The 16,220-nt window shown below is 42.8% G+C and overlaps 1 protein-coding gene across 2 annotated transcripts; it reads left to right on the top strand.

The window, feature by feature from the left end:
* The first annotated feature begins 265 nt into the window (after positions 1-265).
* Positions 266-15,828, top strand: LOC308385597 (tumor necrosis factor ligand superfamily member 10-like). Of its 2 annotated transcripts, XM_080864609.1 has the most exons (6): positions 273-1,087; positions 2,058-2,183; positions 6,389-6,446; positions 6,560-6,655; positions 7,159-7,400; positions 12,309-15,828. In XM_080864609.1, exons 1-6 carry the CDS (start codon positions 980-982, stop codon positions 12,516-12,518), a joined length of 840 nt encoding a protein of 279 aa, XP_080720735.1. In that variant the 5' UTR covers positions 273-979; the 3' UTR covers positions 12,519-15,828. The 2 variants fall into 2 exon arrangements, with proteins under 2 accessions (XP_080720736.1, XP_080720735.1); XM_080864610.1 differs by lacking the exon at positions 6,560-6,655 and having other exon boundaries at positions 266-1,087.
* Positions 15,829-16,220: the final 392 nt, after the last annotated feature.

Raw genomic sequence — 16,220 nt, 5'->3', positions numbered from 1 at the left:
GAGGTGCCACAGAGAAACCAGTTCAAGTGTAAAATGACAGCAGCAAGTAGTAAAGACTCACAATGAGTTGAAATGACACAACAGGTGAATAACAAATATGCTTATTTTAGCTTCTATTTGTTATTGTACGAATTAATACACTTTATTCATTCATACAGTTAGATACCATTTGTTATGTAAGGCATGACTGCTGAATTAATGCTCTTCCTCTTCCTTATGGAAAGAAACACAGCTTATTAACAGCTTATTAACTTGACACCAGGCAGCAGGAAAAACTTGAAACTAGAAAAAGTGAATCCCCAAATGTCTGTGAAGGTTCTCAGTCATCCAGGTCATCGTAGTCAAAGGAGCTTGCAAAGAAAAGCGTCTGGACTTCTTTAAGTTGCTTGAAGACGTTTCACCTCTCTGAATCCCCAAATCAAAACAGTTAAGTGGGCGATACACACATATGACCCCTTACATCTGAACTGAAGATACAATTAATTTAGGATACTAATGATAAACACAGCTGTTCCACTGTTGCCCTGGACCACAAATTCATAAAGATTTAATACAAGTGGTGAAATCATTCGTTTAGATTAGCCTCCACAAACTCTCTGTCCTGTGCATTCCAAAATCCAACTGCTGAGCTATTCTGAGCATGTTTCAGAACATGATCTCCGGTCATGTCAAAGGCATTTTTCTCACAGTAAAACTTGGAGCAGAGATCTATAGCAACGATATGAGACTTCATAATAAACTAGAAGGCTATCTGTGTTTTTTCAGCGCAGAAATGAAACAATAATCCCTGCAGCACAAATCTCAAAGAGGGAAAAGCTCTTGTTCTTCAGGCCCGGCCCCGCCTCCTCCTCCTCCTCCTGCTTGCAGGGGACAGAGAGGGTAGAAGTTAAGCAGTCAGCTCTCTGCCATTGTTCTTGTTCTGGACGTCTGCGAACGGGACGGGTGGCGCTGGTCGGGTACCGGACGGCAGTCTGTCGTTATGACGGGCTCCGGTCCGAAGCTCGGGGTCCTGCTGCTGGTGGCGGTTCTGCTGCAGACTGTGGTCGTCACCATCACCGTGCTGCACTTCACAACGGCTCTCAACTCGGTAAGGAAGAATTTAAAGTTCGGACAGAGGAGTAAGGGACGCGCGGAGGCTTTTACGCATGGCCGTGCTTTGCGCACAGCGAGGCGGGGGCAAAGTTGATGCAGCCGCGTTTTACTTCATTTTGCTGCTGACTTAATTAGAGTTTTAATGCGCAGTTCAGCGGTGACAAGTTCTGGAGCAAACCACTTTAATTAGTTTTGCGCTCTGGTGTTGCTGCTGCGCTCCAAAGAACATATAGCCCACTTTTAATTTATTTTTCTTTTTTTCTTTTCTTTTACACATTGTAATGCAGGTCACTTATGCTGCTCTGGAGTAAGGTTTGCACAATGCAATGTCACGCAAACATACACACCTTGTTTTTCTCTGCAGCTGCAAACGTAGAACAGAGAACAAGGAAGTTAAAAAGAAAAGCAGCCTGCAGATCATTTTACGATCATCTGTGACTGTCAGGAAGAGTTTGTACAGACCTATGCGCCTGAATTTTTGTGAGTGTGATTATGCTGCCCTGACTGTACTTTTGTTGAAGTACATCTGAGAGTCCTCTGCTCAGATGGATTCAGTCCAGTACACCTCTCAGCCTTTGTTTACAGTAATCAATCATTAACCCAGAGATGAGATGCAGCAGCGATATGTGGAAAATGAAACTTAAACACATGACAAGGAAGGAAAGGGATGCATGCCAGGAAATTATGATGACTCAGGTTCTAAAGCCAACTCTTTAGACAGTAATTGTTTTAGTGTGGACAATGGGCATTTTTCTACAAAAAAAGAGCAAGAAAAATTGGTGCAATTAAGTTAACATCAGCATGTAAAATTATGTTTTTAAAGCGAACAGACCTTGAAAACAACTTTTGGTTTTGCAAAATGAAACCACAGAGACCGTCAGGTGTGTCAGGAATGTTTGATGGGAAAATAAAGAGACATTGCTCCACTTGTTCCATGCTATACTTCATACCGTCACTATTCGCAGATAAAGGAGACTTTTGCCAGGAGCAGTGTCTCCTGTCTGACGGGCACTGACCTGCAGAGCATCACGGATGTGCGAGGGGATCTATGCTGGCAGGTCACTCAGCAGGTTCACCTCCTCATCGAGAAGGTACAGTATCACGAGGAATTATTGCTTACTTTTACCCCCCAGAACTTAACTGACCTATAAAATCCACAAACTGTATGTAAACAATGAATGCAGCCACTGTGGCATTACTTTGAAATTAAATTAAAACTGTGAAAGAAATCAGGGTGCTTACTTTAAAGCTACAGTCTAAATTAATAGGGAGAAAGCGTCTTAACTTTAAGCTGTCAGTGGGATGTAAAAACATGTAGAGAATAAGCAGCAAATCTGATAAAACCCTCTTATAATGTTTGGCTAACTTGCCCCGAAATGAGGTTTAACACTGAAACCTCTTAGGGGATCATTTTGACCTCATCCTGCAGGAATACCAGTGATGGCAAATAAGCATTTCTTAAGTTCATTTTCATTGAAATGTTCAAATGTTGTTACACATTGGACAAAACAGTATTTAAGATGAAGTATTGAGGGTTTTGCTTGTTATACAAATAACTAACTTCACTAATAAACAAGCAACACAACAGCTAACACATCTAAATAATTTCATTATTGTAGAAGAAGAACGTCACTGAAACGTCTAAGAGAAATGGCGTTAGTTATGCTAAAATAAACAGGGTATAAACACAGTGCGCTCATTGTAAAAACATTTTAAATCTAAACCTCAAAGTGGGTTTCAAAGTAATATAAACATTTTAACAGATTCATTATTGTAGACGTTTGACACACACTCCAGAGCCCCACACTGACTACACGATGAGTAAACCAGTATTAGTCATGAAATGTTATCATTCGTTCATTAGAGTGCCGACACAAACAGCAACTCAACATATGCTGAATATGCGCCATGTTTATGCACACTATGGATACAGGAAGCCAAGAAAAAGTTAGAATACACTTAAATACATCTTTATATTTAACCAATAGAGAGCTGTGTCTGCTACCACACAGCAGAAACCGCCTCTCCTATTCACATGCACAGCAACTTGATTGGCTTTTAACTTGCTGCTCTGAATATAATGCCTCTGACGTCACCTGATTCTTTCTAAAACCCTCTTCTGAAGCCTCAGTGATAGCATTTTGGCTGATGCCATGCTGTTCTTGTTGTTGCTGCATCCATAGACTGTTTAGTTGTAACCTACAGACACATATATCAGATAATTAGTACTTAGAAACAGTGATAAAATACCAAAGAAGAGACAAAGACTTCCTGGAAAAGCTGCTGGTATCCAGAATCCACATATTAGCAGAGAGCTACAGGCTACCTGACACTCATCAGACGCACAGCCCTAACTTTAAGCCTGGATAAACTTAAAATAATTCAGGTCTCATAAAGCTACTATGAAGGGTTCAATAAGTCACTAGAATAAAAACAGTTTTCAGTAAACCTGTTTAAATCTGAAGGTGTACATGTTAAACCTGGGAGTTACTGGGGGGACTGACTCACTTTAGGAGCCTCAAGTGGTCATTAGAGCAGCGGTCCCCAACCCCCGGGCCTCGGACCGGTACCGGTCCATGAGTCGTTTGGTACCGGGCCGCGAGAGTTGAGGCTCAGGTGTGAAATGTATAGTTTTCAGGGTTTTTATCGGTTTTCAGCGTTATTTTGTTATCGTTTTTATCGTTTACTCGGTTTTCCTGGGTCTTTTCATCTGTGTTATGAATAAATTTTCTTTTTTTCGGTACCGGTACTAGTTTTATTTTGTTGTATTTATCCGCGACACCTTAAAGGCCGGTCCATGAAAATATTGTCGGGCATAAACCGGTCCGTGGCGTAAAAAAGGTTGGGGACCGCTGCATTAGAGGCTCTGCAGCTTCTGGCAGCTCAGAGTTGCTTTCATGTCTCAGCTGCAGAGTTTTTCCGCTTGGTAAAATCTGAAAATGAGCTGTGCATATCGGTTTCAGCCGATCTCTATTAATGACTCGAATGATTTGGCCAGCTGCTGAGATTTCAAAACTTAATTTCTTCTCCTTCACTGCACTGCATCAAAAACTCCCCACCCACAGGGCTTTGGAGACATTGCTAACCTCCTACACTCCTCCCAGCTGCAAAGTCTGAAAAATGCTTACAAAGCAAATGCTGAAGAAGGTTTATTGTTATTTTTTATTCCGCGGTCCCTTATTTAATTGAACTCCGCACAGCTGGAGTTCAATTAAATTTCAAGCAAAGAAAATTTCAAGCAAAGTTTTACTCTTGATGATAAACACAAGAGGGGCGCCACGGGAGAGCAGGAGTACGACTAAAAAAACAAGGCTTCTGTTTAACAGGGCTCCATTGTTATCCTAAAACTATTAATTTATTGTTTTCCATGGGATTCATTGGCAGAAAGAAAAATGTAGAATAAAGGCAGCTTTATCTCTTAAACTCAAAGAGGGGTCATTATTATTATCATTATTAGGGGCTTCCTGTGGATATTCGCTGAAGAAAGAAAAACTGAAATGATCCAAATCACTGCCTGCGGATGCACAATGAACTCCTTCATAGCTGGAGATGTGATGTGATCCTGTGTGGTTTAATCAGCACAGGAATGCATTCACCTGCCCTGCCCTGCACTGACACACACACACACACACACACACACACACACACACACACACACACACACACACACACACACACACACACACACACACACACACACACACACACACACACACAGCAAACATATTCATTTTCTTTTGCTTGCTATTTGTGCACATTGTTTGTTTTCGTTCCCTTTTCTCCTCCTCTGACTTTGCTGCTCTGCTAAATACTTCGAGTTGGATTTTTTCCGATTCTGCTGGTTGATTAAATTTAGTTCAGAACATAAACAACACAGAGACGGTCTGATCCAGGACGTTGGTTCGGGTTTTTAAACTCGGAAGGAATCTGAATCTACAGTAGTATTTCCTCTAAAAACACACTCAACAGGCAGGTGAATGGTAGAAACCTAAAAAACACCCATAGCTGCAGATGTGTTGGTGTAAAGATTTACAGCGTCAATTAAACCTAATTTAATCATTTTATTGTACTCACTGGCCACTTTGTTAGGTACACCTGTTGAGCTGCTTTTTAACAAAGCTATCTAGTCAGCCAATCACATGGCAGCAACTCAGTGCATTTAGACATGCAGACAAAGTTCAACCTGATCATCAGAATGGGGAAAAAGGTGATTTAAGTGACTTTGAAAGGTTGTTGGTGCCAGACAAGCTGATCTGAGTGTCTCAGAAACTGCTGACCTGCTGGGATTTTCCCACACAGTCATCTCTTTGGTTTACAGACACTTGTCTGAAAAAGACGAAATATCCAGTGACCGTGAGTTCTCTGGATGAAAATGCGTCATTGATGCCAGATTGAACTGATAGGAAGGCGATAGTAACAAACCACTCGTTACAACCAAGGTATGAAGAAGAGCTTCTCTGAACACGGAACATGTCAAAACTTGAAGCAGATGAGCAGCAGACGACTCTCCTGTCCGCCTGGTGTGATGAGTCTTAGTTCCTACAAATGTGCTAGCACCAATATCAGCAGGATTTTGCCACTAAGAAGCGTTATTTGCATAAAAAAAGACACCTTAAGACAATTGATCCTGTAGGAGAAAATATTTCTGTTTGAACCAAAGCAATGAACCGGCTGACCAGCCGTTTGTCAGACTGACAACCCGGTATTAGTATTCCCGTGCTGAAACTATCCAGTGACATCTTGTTTTTAAAGTATGCATGAATCTCTAATCTCCGATGATTAACTCATCTTTTTTGGGAATATTTGAATAAGTTACCTGTTGTTATGTTCTGATCATCTCTTTGACAGCTAAATAATCATTAAATGATGTCTTATCTCTTTTCTCAGATTCTTTCAGAAAGCCTCTTCTTTTTTTTCTTTTAAAACACATTTCTGCAGCTGAGCTAAACTGTCCAGAACCATTATTTAGAAAATGGTTTTAGTTGGTTTGGCAGTAGTTTCCAATTAATTGGCAAAAGAAATGAAAAACACGAGGAAATTGGAGACGGGTCGTTTCCAGGAAAGAATCCGTTGCCAACGTTAACACGAAGACTTCTTTTTTTATTCAAAGGAGCAAGTCTCCTGATCTGATGTCAGCACATTTACAGGGTCAAAGTTAGATAAGACGCTGCTTGGCAGGTCTGCGGTATGAGCTGATGGCCCCGCTCGGCAGATAAAGTGGCAAAAGGTTATTACTATGTTTAATGTTACAGACATATTACTCAAAAATCTTACTTCACCACTGTTTTTCCTACAGTCATTGTCTCAGCAGAGGCAGAGGCAGAGGCTGAGGCAGAATTCGTCGGAAGTGAAAGGTGAGAAAGCAAAACCGAAACATGCAAACATCTGACCTATGACCTACTAAATACTGATCTATCCTCTGATCGGACTTTTCTGGGTGCATTTTCCATCCTTTCCTTCACGTTAGATGAAGTCTCCCAGGTGCTGCTCTCTCTCTCTCGCCCCAAAGTTGCCGCTCATGTCACGGGCAGCTATGTCCCCAAACTGGAGCGAGCAGGAGGAGGTGAGTGCTGCTGAAAGTGGCCGTTAGGCGGATTGCGTTAGAGCAAAATTTAAACAGCATGCACAGAGTGACCTTTCAATTTAAAGGCAACGTCTGTATTTTATTCTTGGACTCTACTAGCGTAGCTTTGCATGAGTTACACTTCAAAATAAGCCAGATCCCCTGTCTTAAACAAACTGTTTGCCCTTTAAGCCAACTTTCTTCTTATTGAATGCCCCTCATTAACAAAATTTGGACAGCAGTTGGGTGCGGCTTCTGGGCCTAAGATGACCACATTAGGGATATCCCCTCTCACCGACATCATAGAGATTTATGAGTAGAACAAACTCCCAAAACTGAGAGTTTTTGGCTCAGAATGATTACGTTCACATATCCTGACCTCGTTATTAGGAGTCTTTAAAACAAACTGTTGAACTCCACCACCCTTAAAATGAAGTTTTAGCTGTCATCACATGTGATTGCATAACAAAATCTGATGTTGTCCACTTGCCTTACTTCCTCAGCTCCAGTCTTTGCTGGGCGGCGCGTTTATGGCCAGAAGATCTCATGGTGGGAGGGCCGTAAGGGGCTGGCCTTCCTCCAGGACGTCCAGCTGGTGGATGGGGAGCTGGTGGTGTCGCAGCCGGGCCTCTACTACGTCTACGCCCAGACTTACTTCAGACACAGCCACCTGGGGGAGGATGGAGAGGACAGCGAGGAGGTGGAGGATAGGGGGAAACCTCTGCTGCAGTACATCTATAAGAAGGTGAGAGACACATTCATAAACTAACTTATCACTTTTTGTTCTTTCACTCGTCTAGTGTTGTAAAAATTTGGTTTGACCTGTACTCATGCATCAGTCTAATTATTCATTTTGGCGATAAAACAAAACTCCTTCTGCATGAATTAAATCCAGCTTGTCTTGACCTATCTGCACATTTATTTGTAATCTTTTAGTGTTTGTTGCACAGAACATTGCAGACTGTTGAGTCACTGGGGCGGGCAGGGGTGTGTTAGGATGGTGTCTGACTAGTAAAATATGATGACTAATAAGCATTCAGACAGAATTGCTGTAAATATCGAGTAACCTTTGGCTTCTGCTTTGTCAGCTAAAACTTCAATTAAAGGGGACATATTTTACCCGTAAAAATGAAAAAGAGCCATTTTCTAGCATTATGCTTGTGTATTAATGGGCATTCAAATCCATTGTGCTTTTTATTTTTGGATCAAAAATGAATTAAAATAAAAATGTCAAAAATGGAGCCCACTGGGGCATCCAGTCTGGTTGATCAGGATGTAATAGTTGGGATTGTGTCGCAAGTTTTAAAGCTGATGAGTTCATGAGAGTGTTTGTTCAAACTGTTAATTTCTGCCAATTCAGACGCCTGAATCATTGTTCGGAGTCTTTGGAGTCCTTCTGAAGAAGACATTACAGATGGCCTAGGGCTGTGCGATATGACCAAAATCTCATATCCCGATATAAGAATTCTATCGTCCGATAACGATATAAATCACAAAAATTTAACATTTTTGTAAATTCTGTGAATCTCGGGCAGCTCGTCTTGCGTGAAGTGTTTCCAGCTGCGCATCATGTAGCTGGAGTCGAGTGTTTTAACCGATGCATGAAACTATACATTTTTAGACGTAAGTTGTAACGGCCGCCGTTTTCTTTGTGAGTATTTATTTATTACACGGCGTGCTGCGGGGAAAAGCCTGTTCTAACGTTTGAGTCTAAGGTTTATTTTTTAGCACCTGCGGCTCTTTTTTACTTCTCATCTGTAAATGATCTGCTCTTTCACGTGATTCAGTTTATTTTGAAAAGTCTCAACAGGATCTTGAGCTTTATTGTGAAAGGTTTATGTGGAACATAAACAAGCAGACACGCGATGGTTTTACCGTCACAGGCACTTGTCCATCTGTAGTGTGGTTATATAAAATATAAGAGAAAGATAGAACTTTAAGAAATTAATATAGCCACTACAGTGACCATCAAAACCATGAACAAATATTGCCGTAAAGAGTTTATTTTGCGACACCACGAAACAAACGATAGCGTAAAATGAAACGATAGACGTTTTTATATCGTCATCCGATATATATCGTTATATCGAACAGCCCTAAGATGGCCTGTCATAACAAACCAAATTAAGGAGGTTGAGCCGAGGATCTGCACCGATGCTTCTCCGTTATTTATGACAACAATCTTTCTTGTAGTGACTGTGGAGACTGTGCAAGTGGAAAAACATGCTGAACTTATTGTCACAATCTTTTAAGGCATCCCGGGCCGTGTGCCATCTGTTTGTAAATGGATGTTTTATTAAATGTGACTGTTGGACTTCACTAGTTTAACAGTGGTCATGCTTGATGTTTGCAGGTATGTGACAGTAACCAGTCACTCACCAGGCAAGCTGCAGCTGATTAGCATTAGCCAAATTAGCTGCCTCAACTATCACCTGACCAACTTCCACTTGATTTTTTTGCTGAACGACCAAGCGAAAACCTCTGGTGCTGAAATGATATTGTGTAGTACAGGCCATCAAAGAAGTCTGTGTTAAAGCTTTTCTGAGTAATAGTCTTGTTTTTTATTAGTGAGCATTTAGAAACCAGCCACCGAAGGGCCATATAAGATAAGATAAGATAAGATAAGATAAGATAAGATAGAACTTTATTAATCCCTCGGGTGGGTTCCTCTGGGAAATTCGATTTCCAAAAAGCACAGCACCGACAGAAGTTACAGAGTTATACACACACACATATATATAAATACAGAGACAATATAAATAAAATATACGAAGGGGATAAATAGAATAAATAGGAATAAAAATAAAAAATACAAGTGAATTGCACATTTCAAGTATTGAGTCTATTGCACCGTTGACTATTTACAAAAGTATTGCACAGTGAGGTGAAGAGGCACTACAGCTTAGTTGTTCCCCCCTCCTTTGTCCTCCTGTTTCTCCTCCCTCTCCCCTCCAGAGAGGAGTTAAACAGTCTGATGGCGTGTGGGACGAAGGAGTTTTTAAGTCTGTTAGTTCTTGTCTTTGGGAGAAGCAACCTGTCACTGAACAGACTCTTCTGGTTGTTAATGGCCGTGTGCAGAGGATGCCCAGCATTGTCCATAATGTCCATCAGTTTCTTTAATGTCCTTTTCTCTGCCACTGTCACCAGAGTGTCCAGCTTCATGCCGACCACAGAGCTAGCCCTCCTGATCAGTTTCTCCAGCCTGGATGAGTCCTTCTTTGCTGTGCTGCTCCCCCAGCACACCACAGCATAGAAAAGTACTCCAGCAACCACCGACTGGTAAAACATCCTCAGGAGCTTCCTGCAGATGTTAAAAGACCTCAGCCTCCTGAGGAAGTACAGTCGGCTTTGGGCTTTTTTATACAGGTACTCTGTGTTGCATGACCAGTCCAGTTTATTGTCCACCCACAGCCCGAGGTACTTGTACTTGTTGACCACCTCCACCTCCTCCCCCTCTATCTGAACCGGCAGTGGACCTTCTCTGGACCTCCCGAAGTCCACAACCAGTTCCTTAGTCTTTGAGGTGTTGAGTTGCAGGTGGTTTGTGTGACTCCATGCGACAAAGTTCCTCACCAGACTTCTGTACTCCTCTTCCTGATCATCCCAGATACACCCCATGATGGCTGTGTCGTCTGCAAACTTCTGAATGTGGCATAATTCAGAGTTGTAGCAGAAGTCAGAGGTGTACAGGGTGAAGAGAAGAGGGGACAGCACAGTTCCCTGTGGTGCTCCTGTGCTGCTGACCACTGTGTCAGACGTGATGTCCTTCAGCCTGACGTACTGTGGTCTGTCGGTGAGGTAGTCGGAGATCCAAGCCACCAGGCAGGGGTCCACCTGCATCCTGTTCAGTTTTTCTTGAAGCATACAGGGCCGGATGGTATTAAAGGCACTGGAAAAGTCAAGAAACAGGATCCTGACCGTGCCTTTTCCCCCATCCAGGTGTGAGTGGGCTCTGTGTAGGAGGTACAGGATGGCATCCTCCACTCCGACACCCGCCTTGTATGCAAACTGTAGTGGGTCCTGGGCATGTAGTACCTGTGGTCGGAGGAGGTTGAGGAAGAGCCGCTCTAGAGTCTTCATAAGATGTGACGTCAGTGCCACCGGTCGGAAGTCATTCAGCTCATTGGGCCGGTTCTTTTTGGGGACCGGGACGATGCAGGATGTCTTCCATAGGGCGGGCACTCTCCCCAGTCGCAGACTGAGGTTGAAGACTCGTTGTAGCAGCTCCCCAAGTTCAGCAGCACACGCCTTTAGCATCCTAGGACACACCTTGTCTGGGCCTGCTGCCTTTCTGGGGCGAAGCTTCCTCAGTTGTCTCCTGACCTGATCCACTGTGACACTGGGAGATGTTTGGGAAGAGGGGAGGGGGGGAGATGTCTTGCTGCTGAGAGAGGGATTGGAGGAGGGGGGTGTCATGGTGTCAGGAAGGGGGGGAAGCGAGGGAGGTAGGAGAGTGGGGATTGGACTCTGTAGTGAAGGTGAGGGTGAGGGTGGGGGGGTTGTGGGCTGGTCAAACCTGTTGAAGAAGTTGTTGAGTTCGTTTGCCTTCTCCACAGTCCCCCCCACTGTGCTTTTCTTGGTGTTGTGGCCTGTGATGGTTTTCACACCATTCCAGACCTCCCTCATGTTGTTCCTCTCCAACTTCTGCTCCACCTTCCTCCTGTAGGTGTCCTTTGCTTCCCTCAGGCAGCGTTTCACCTCCCGCTGTGCTGCCTTCATCTCCTCCTTCACTTTGCTCCTGAAAGCCTTCTTCTTCATGTTGAGGACAGCTTTGACTTCCTGTGTTACCCACGGTTTGTTATTAGGATAACACCGTACCGTCTTAGCAGGGGCGACCGTGTCCACACAAAAGTTGAGGTAGTCTGTAAGACAGTGTGTCGCCCCCTCTATGTCCTCACCATGTGGGCTCAGGAGCACATCCCAGTCTGTGGTGTCATAACAGTCCCTCAGAGCATCCTCCTTTTCTGGGGTCCATCTCCGGATGGAGCGCGTTGTGACCGGCTGCCTTTGGACGAGGGGTGTGTATTGTGGCTGTAGGTAAACCAGGTTGTGGTCTGACTTCCCTAGTGGGGGGAGGGGGGTGGCTCTGTATGCATCTCTCACATTAGCATACAGTAGGTCAATTGTCCTGTTGCTTCTTGTGGGACAATTCACAAACTGGTGAAAAGCAGCCAGAGTAGAGTCCAGTGTGGCATGGTTAAAGTCTCCAGATATAATAATGAAAGCCTCGGGGTTTTGTGTCTGAAGTCTTGCTGTGACTGTGTGTATTTTCTCACAGGCAGCTGTTGCCAGTGTACTCATGGAGCACATGGATTGGATTCTTCTTTGTCTTTTGCTTTGTTTTTCTGAGCCCAGATTATAATTGAAATTAATTTGTTTTGTCCTGCAAAAGACAGATTTATGGACCAGAGTATGATTGAGAAACTTGTAAACAACTCCCAAGAAAGCTTTTGTTTAAGACAAAATTTAGGAGGTTTTTGATCATAAGCAGTGACAGCTCGCTGACAGCTGATTGGTTGCTTCTCTTCTCTGTGGTTGAGACTCAAACATGAAATCAAAATTTGTAATTCCTGCCTTCACGCCACCTTTGAAGCACTCATTCTTTAGCGCTTCTAACATATCGCATTTCTCTCACCTGCTCTTCTCCCAACAGATGAGCTCATACCCGGCTCCCATCCTGCTGATGAAAACAAGCCGCACTTCCTGCTGGTCCCGAGGTTCCCAGTACTCTCTGCACTCCGCCCACCAGGGGGGGCTGTTCCCGCTCACTACCGGCGACCGCCTGTTCGTCACGGTGACAAATGCATCTGCTGTGGACATGGACGAGGAGACCAGCTTCTTCGGTGCATTTCTGATCAGCTAGAGTAGCAGGTCTTGGACTGGGCATCTCGGGTTTTACCTGGTGAAATAGCTTAATGATGCTACCGTGCTGTAATGATGAGTGTGGTAGCATCTAGACTTCTCCTAGAGTTCAAAACTATAAAAGTCAAGGAGAAGTCAAACAACTTTTACGACACTGGTTCTCTTGGGGGAGAAGACACTGATGTGGCTGTGCATGAGTGCTTATCAAACCAAACAGACTTTTGTATTCGAGTGTCTTAAAGTAAGTGTGGACTGGACTTTCCAGGGGTGTAGTTTTTTTTACAAACATCTCTTTAAGGCGGAAGTACAGTTTTTAAGGATATTTAGGCCCAAAAGCAATTTTAACTCATTCACTGCCATTGACGTCTATAGCCGTCAATTGCAGTGAATGAGTCAATGGGTTTAACTCATTCACTGCCAATGGCTGGCAGTGAATGAGTTAATATCCAACTAGGCATCTAATGCCTAATTCATAGCTCTGGACCCAATATCCAACCTAGATCTTCAGCAAAATATAGACTACTTGTTGCACAAACTGTTTAATTTCTTGTTGTGTCATCTACAATCTGTGTGGAGAGCAAAAGGAGGATTCAATTTGCTAAAATGCAATCTAGAAAGGAGTTCCTAAACTAATCCACGGGCTACACCGGAATACCCCCCAAATTACGCGTCTCCAGAGGCTTAAACAACAGACTAGCTGAAGTCTTGGATAGGTAGGTCTCAATGTCACACTGAGATGCAAACCTGCAGATCAACTCTTACAGCCTACTACACACCCTGAGGCAAATGTAATGTAGGGCATGCGTTTTAAACTGCTTCAGCCTAGCTACAGTTGCTCCACACCTGCAAGCCACTTTGTAGCCCACCTTCACCTATCGCCTCTTTTTCTTTTCTTCTCTGCAGGGTCTTGCTGCTGCTGCAGGGGTCCCAGAGCAGAGTCATGTAGCCAAAAGTAAATTAGTGCAGATGGAAGTAATGTTTTGCCATAGTGGTCTTGCCTGGGGTAGACAATTTGGCTGTGAAGTGGCTGTGCAACACAAATATCCACAGGAAAGTTTGCCAAAGACCGAGAGTTTGTCAAACTTTTATTCTTTGTTCTTATTCTTCTTTAACCCCTGAAGCAGTCGTGCCTAAAACCACCAAAAGTTGGAACCATTGAAACTGCCTGTGTTGCCTGAACAGGCTTCCACTTCCAGGGGGCTAGCACAAAGAATCAGAGCTTTAACGCTTATATCCAAGCCTATGACTAATTTAGAAACACTAAGAAAATTGTACATCTTTGGACTGAGGGAGCAAACTGGACCACCTGGAGAAAAGCCCATGGAGGCACAGGAAGAACACAAAAGCTCCACATAAAAGGCCCACCTGGCCACAAAGTTTAAACCAAGGAACCATCTTGCTTTGAGGGGACAGTGCTCCCCACCAGGCCTGGATACACCAATCACAAATAAACAAAAGCAATACCAGCTGCAGTTGTTCTCAGTTCTGCCATTAAGAAATGTTTGTATAAAAGTCATTTGAGTCCACACAGAAATTTTAGGTGTATTCCTGTTTAGAGATGTAAATGCTGTGCTATATTTTTTTATTTTTATAATAATCATTTAAGTATTGAGTTCGTGAACCCTTTGTTCTTGATATTCCCCCAGTCAGAGTACAAACATGTGGGTAAAAGTATAAACCTTAGAGACAATTTACTGCCTTTCAGATATACTTAATATACCGACCCATCATGTTGACAACCATATTGGGACTATGAAATAGGGCTGCTTACAGTCTCGCTTTTTTCTGTCAGACTTCAGCATTTTGGCTCGTCAACTCCAACCTTTCTCCAAGAGGTGCATTAAATGCTCCCTTGCAGTTGGTATTCATGCTATGTTGGATTAACTGCAGATGTGACTTTCAGACTCGGGAAAATGGTCTGCATCTAAACAGCAGAAATATGTTGTTTTCATGTCTGTGTAGCTCTGCTGCTTTCCACATTGTTGTAGTGAACAACACAGCAGATGCCTTCCAAGGTAATTCAAATTAAAAAGCTGTTTTCACACATGCTCTGCAGCCCCGAACCTTAGTAGACATGACCAGACAGAGGTGCATGATGGAAAACAAATGTTTGAGGCAATCAAATAGGACCGTAGCCTGATTTAACCTTCCAGATCTCTCGTATTAGGTCCCAGTGATTTGTGAGAGCAGAGCAGCTATTGTTTGGTACAGCACTAATGATTCAGAAAAGAAGAAATTCAACTGTTGACAAATGTCTTCACTCAGTCTTTCAAAATAATAAAGCGTGAGAACAGAATATATAACAAATAAGATGACCAGGTTTTTCCTGTCTGCTAGCTGTCAGTAAAAACTGGCGGCCAAGTGATTTCAAAATTTATGCGATGGGAATCAAACCAGTGCACTCCCCAACAAGTTCCAGGTCACGTCTACAGTCCTGCCAAGGAAATGTTTGTTTTCATGCGCAACTAGAGCATCAAACAAACCACACAAACAGCTTTTTTCCTCCAGTTTTTGCTTGTTTAAAGCAGCTGGCCTCAAATTTCATTCTGAGTGGAATAAAATATAAAATCTTAATTCTAATTTAAGGTGCAGAAAACCTGGAGAAGTTGCTATAGTTAACATCATCATCATCTGCTAATGGCATGAATGTAAACCCCCTCCAAATATTTACCATTACCACAAAAATGATCAGCTCGATGCTGCTGAACACGAGACTACACCTGGTAATGTAACTTTAAGCAACGAATACTTTTAATCTGGTTATGAATTCAATCTCAAGTATCCCCATTAAAGGTATTTTGTTGTATTCACTGATGGATGCAGCAAGATTTAGTTGAGTTTAACGTGACATAAAAAGACATGAATGCAACATTCACTGTATTACTTATGTAAATAAATACAAAGCACAATCATTTCTCGTACGTTGTGTTTAAGAACGCGTGTTTGAACTTTTGTAAAGGTGGTTGTTTAAGTTTTGTTAAGTCATGTTATGCTCCGGACCAGCTTTGGTGTAAAAATGTGGTTTCACATTTGTGTTTTGGGGTTAATTATTTATGAAGTGGATCTACTACAAAACAGTCCATGCTATTTTTCCCTTTCACTCCCGATCAGACTGGGAAGTTGATGTGAATTAAGCCAGTACCTTAAATTCAGCCCTCTTTGTCCACTTCAGTTTATTTGCCAGACATCAAAAACGGACACTCATCAGGTTATTAAGAATTTAATTCTTTGCCAGATAATTAAATGTGAATGTAAATAATCCAATTTTTGTGGGTGTAAATATGTGAAATAAAGATTCAATAAAAAAGCTCTTTGGATTTTTGTCCATTGTCTTATGTGAGAGACAGTTGCACTGGAGACGAGGGTGAAGTCCAAGCTCTAATCAAAAGCTGAGGTTGGCAAACTCTGTGAGTCCAGAAAGTCAGCTCTTAAGGATATAATAAGAAATTCTTGGAAACATCTGCTGAATGGACCAGTATTTATATTGTGCCTTTCTTCTCTGAGCAGTCAAAGTGTAAATCATAAATTAATACCACCACGTTTTTGGAAAACTACAAAAGCACACTCAGTAACGTGATGCCAGGCTGCAGCAGCACAGCATGTTCTCTGGTAGCACGAGCAAGCAAGCGGGTCGCAGAAATCATGGAGGAAGAAGCCTGGGATTAGGAGATTTTTCTTTCTCTAAAGGCCTGCAAACCAAATA

Source organism: Rhamphochromis sp. 'chilingali', assembly GCF_963969265.1.
Source record: "Rhamphochromis sp. 'chilingali' genome assembly, chromosome: 18".
Classification (NCBI taxonomy): Eukaryota; Metazoa; Chordata; class Actinopteri; order Cichliformes; family Cichlidae; genus Rhamphochromis; species Rhamphochromis sp. 'chilingali'.
Note: the sequence above shows the minus strand (reverse complement) of the source record. Positions and strands in the feature narration are given on the sequence as shown.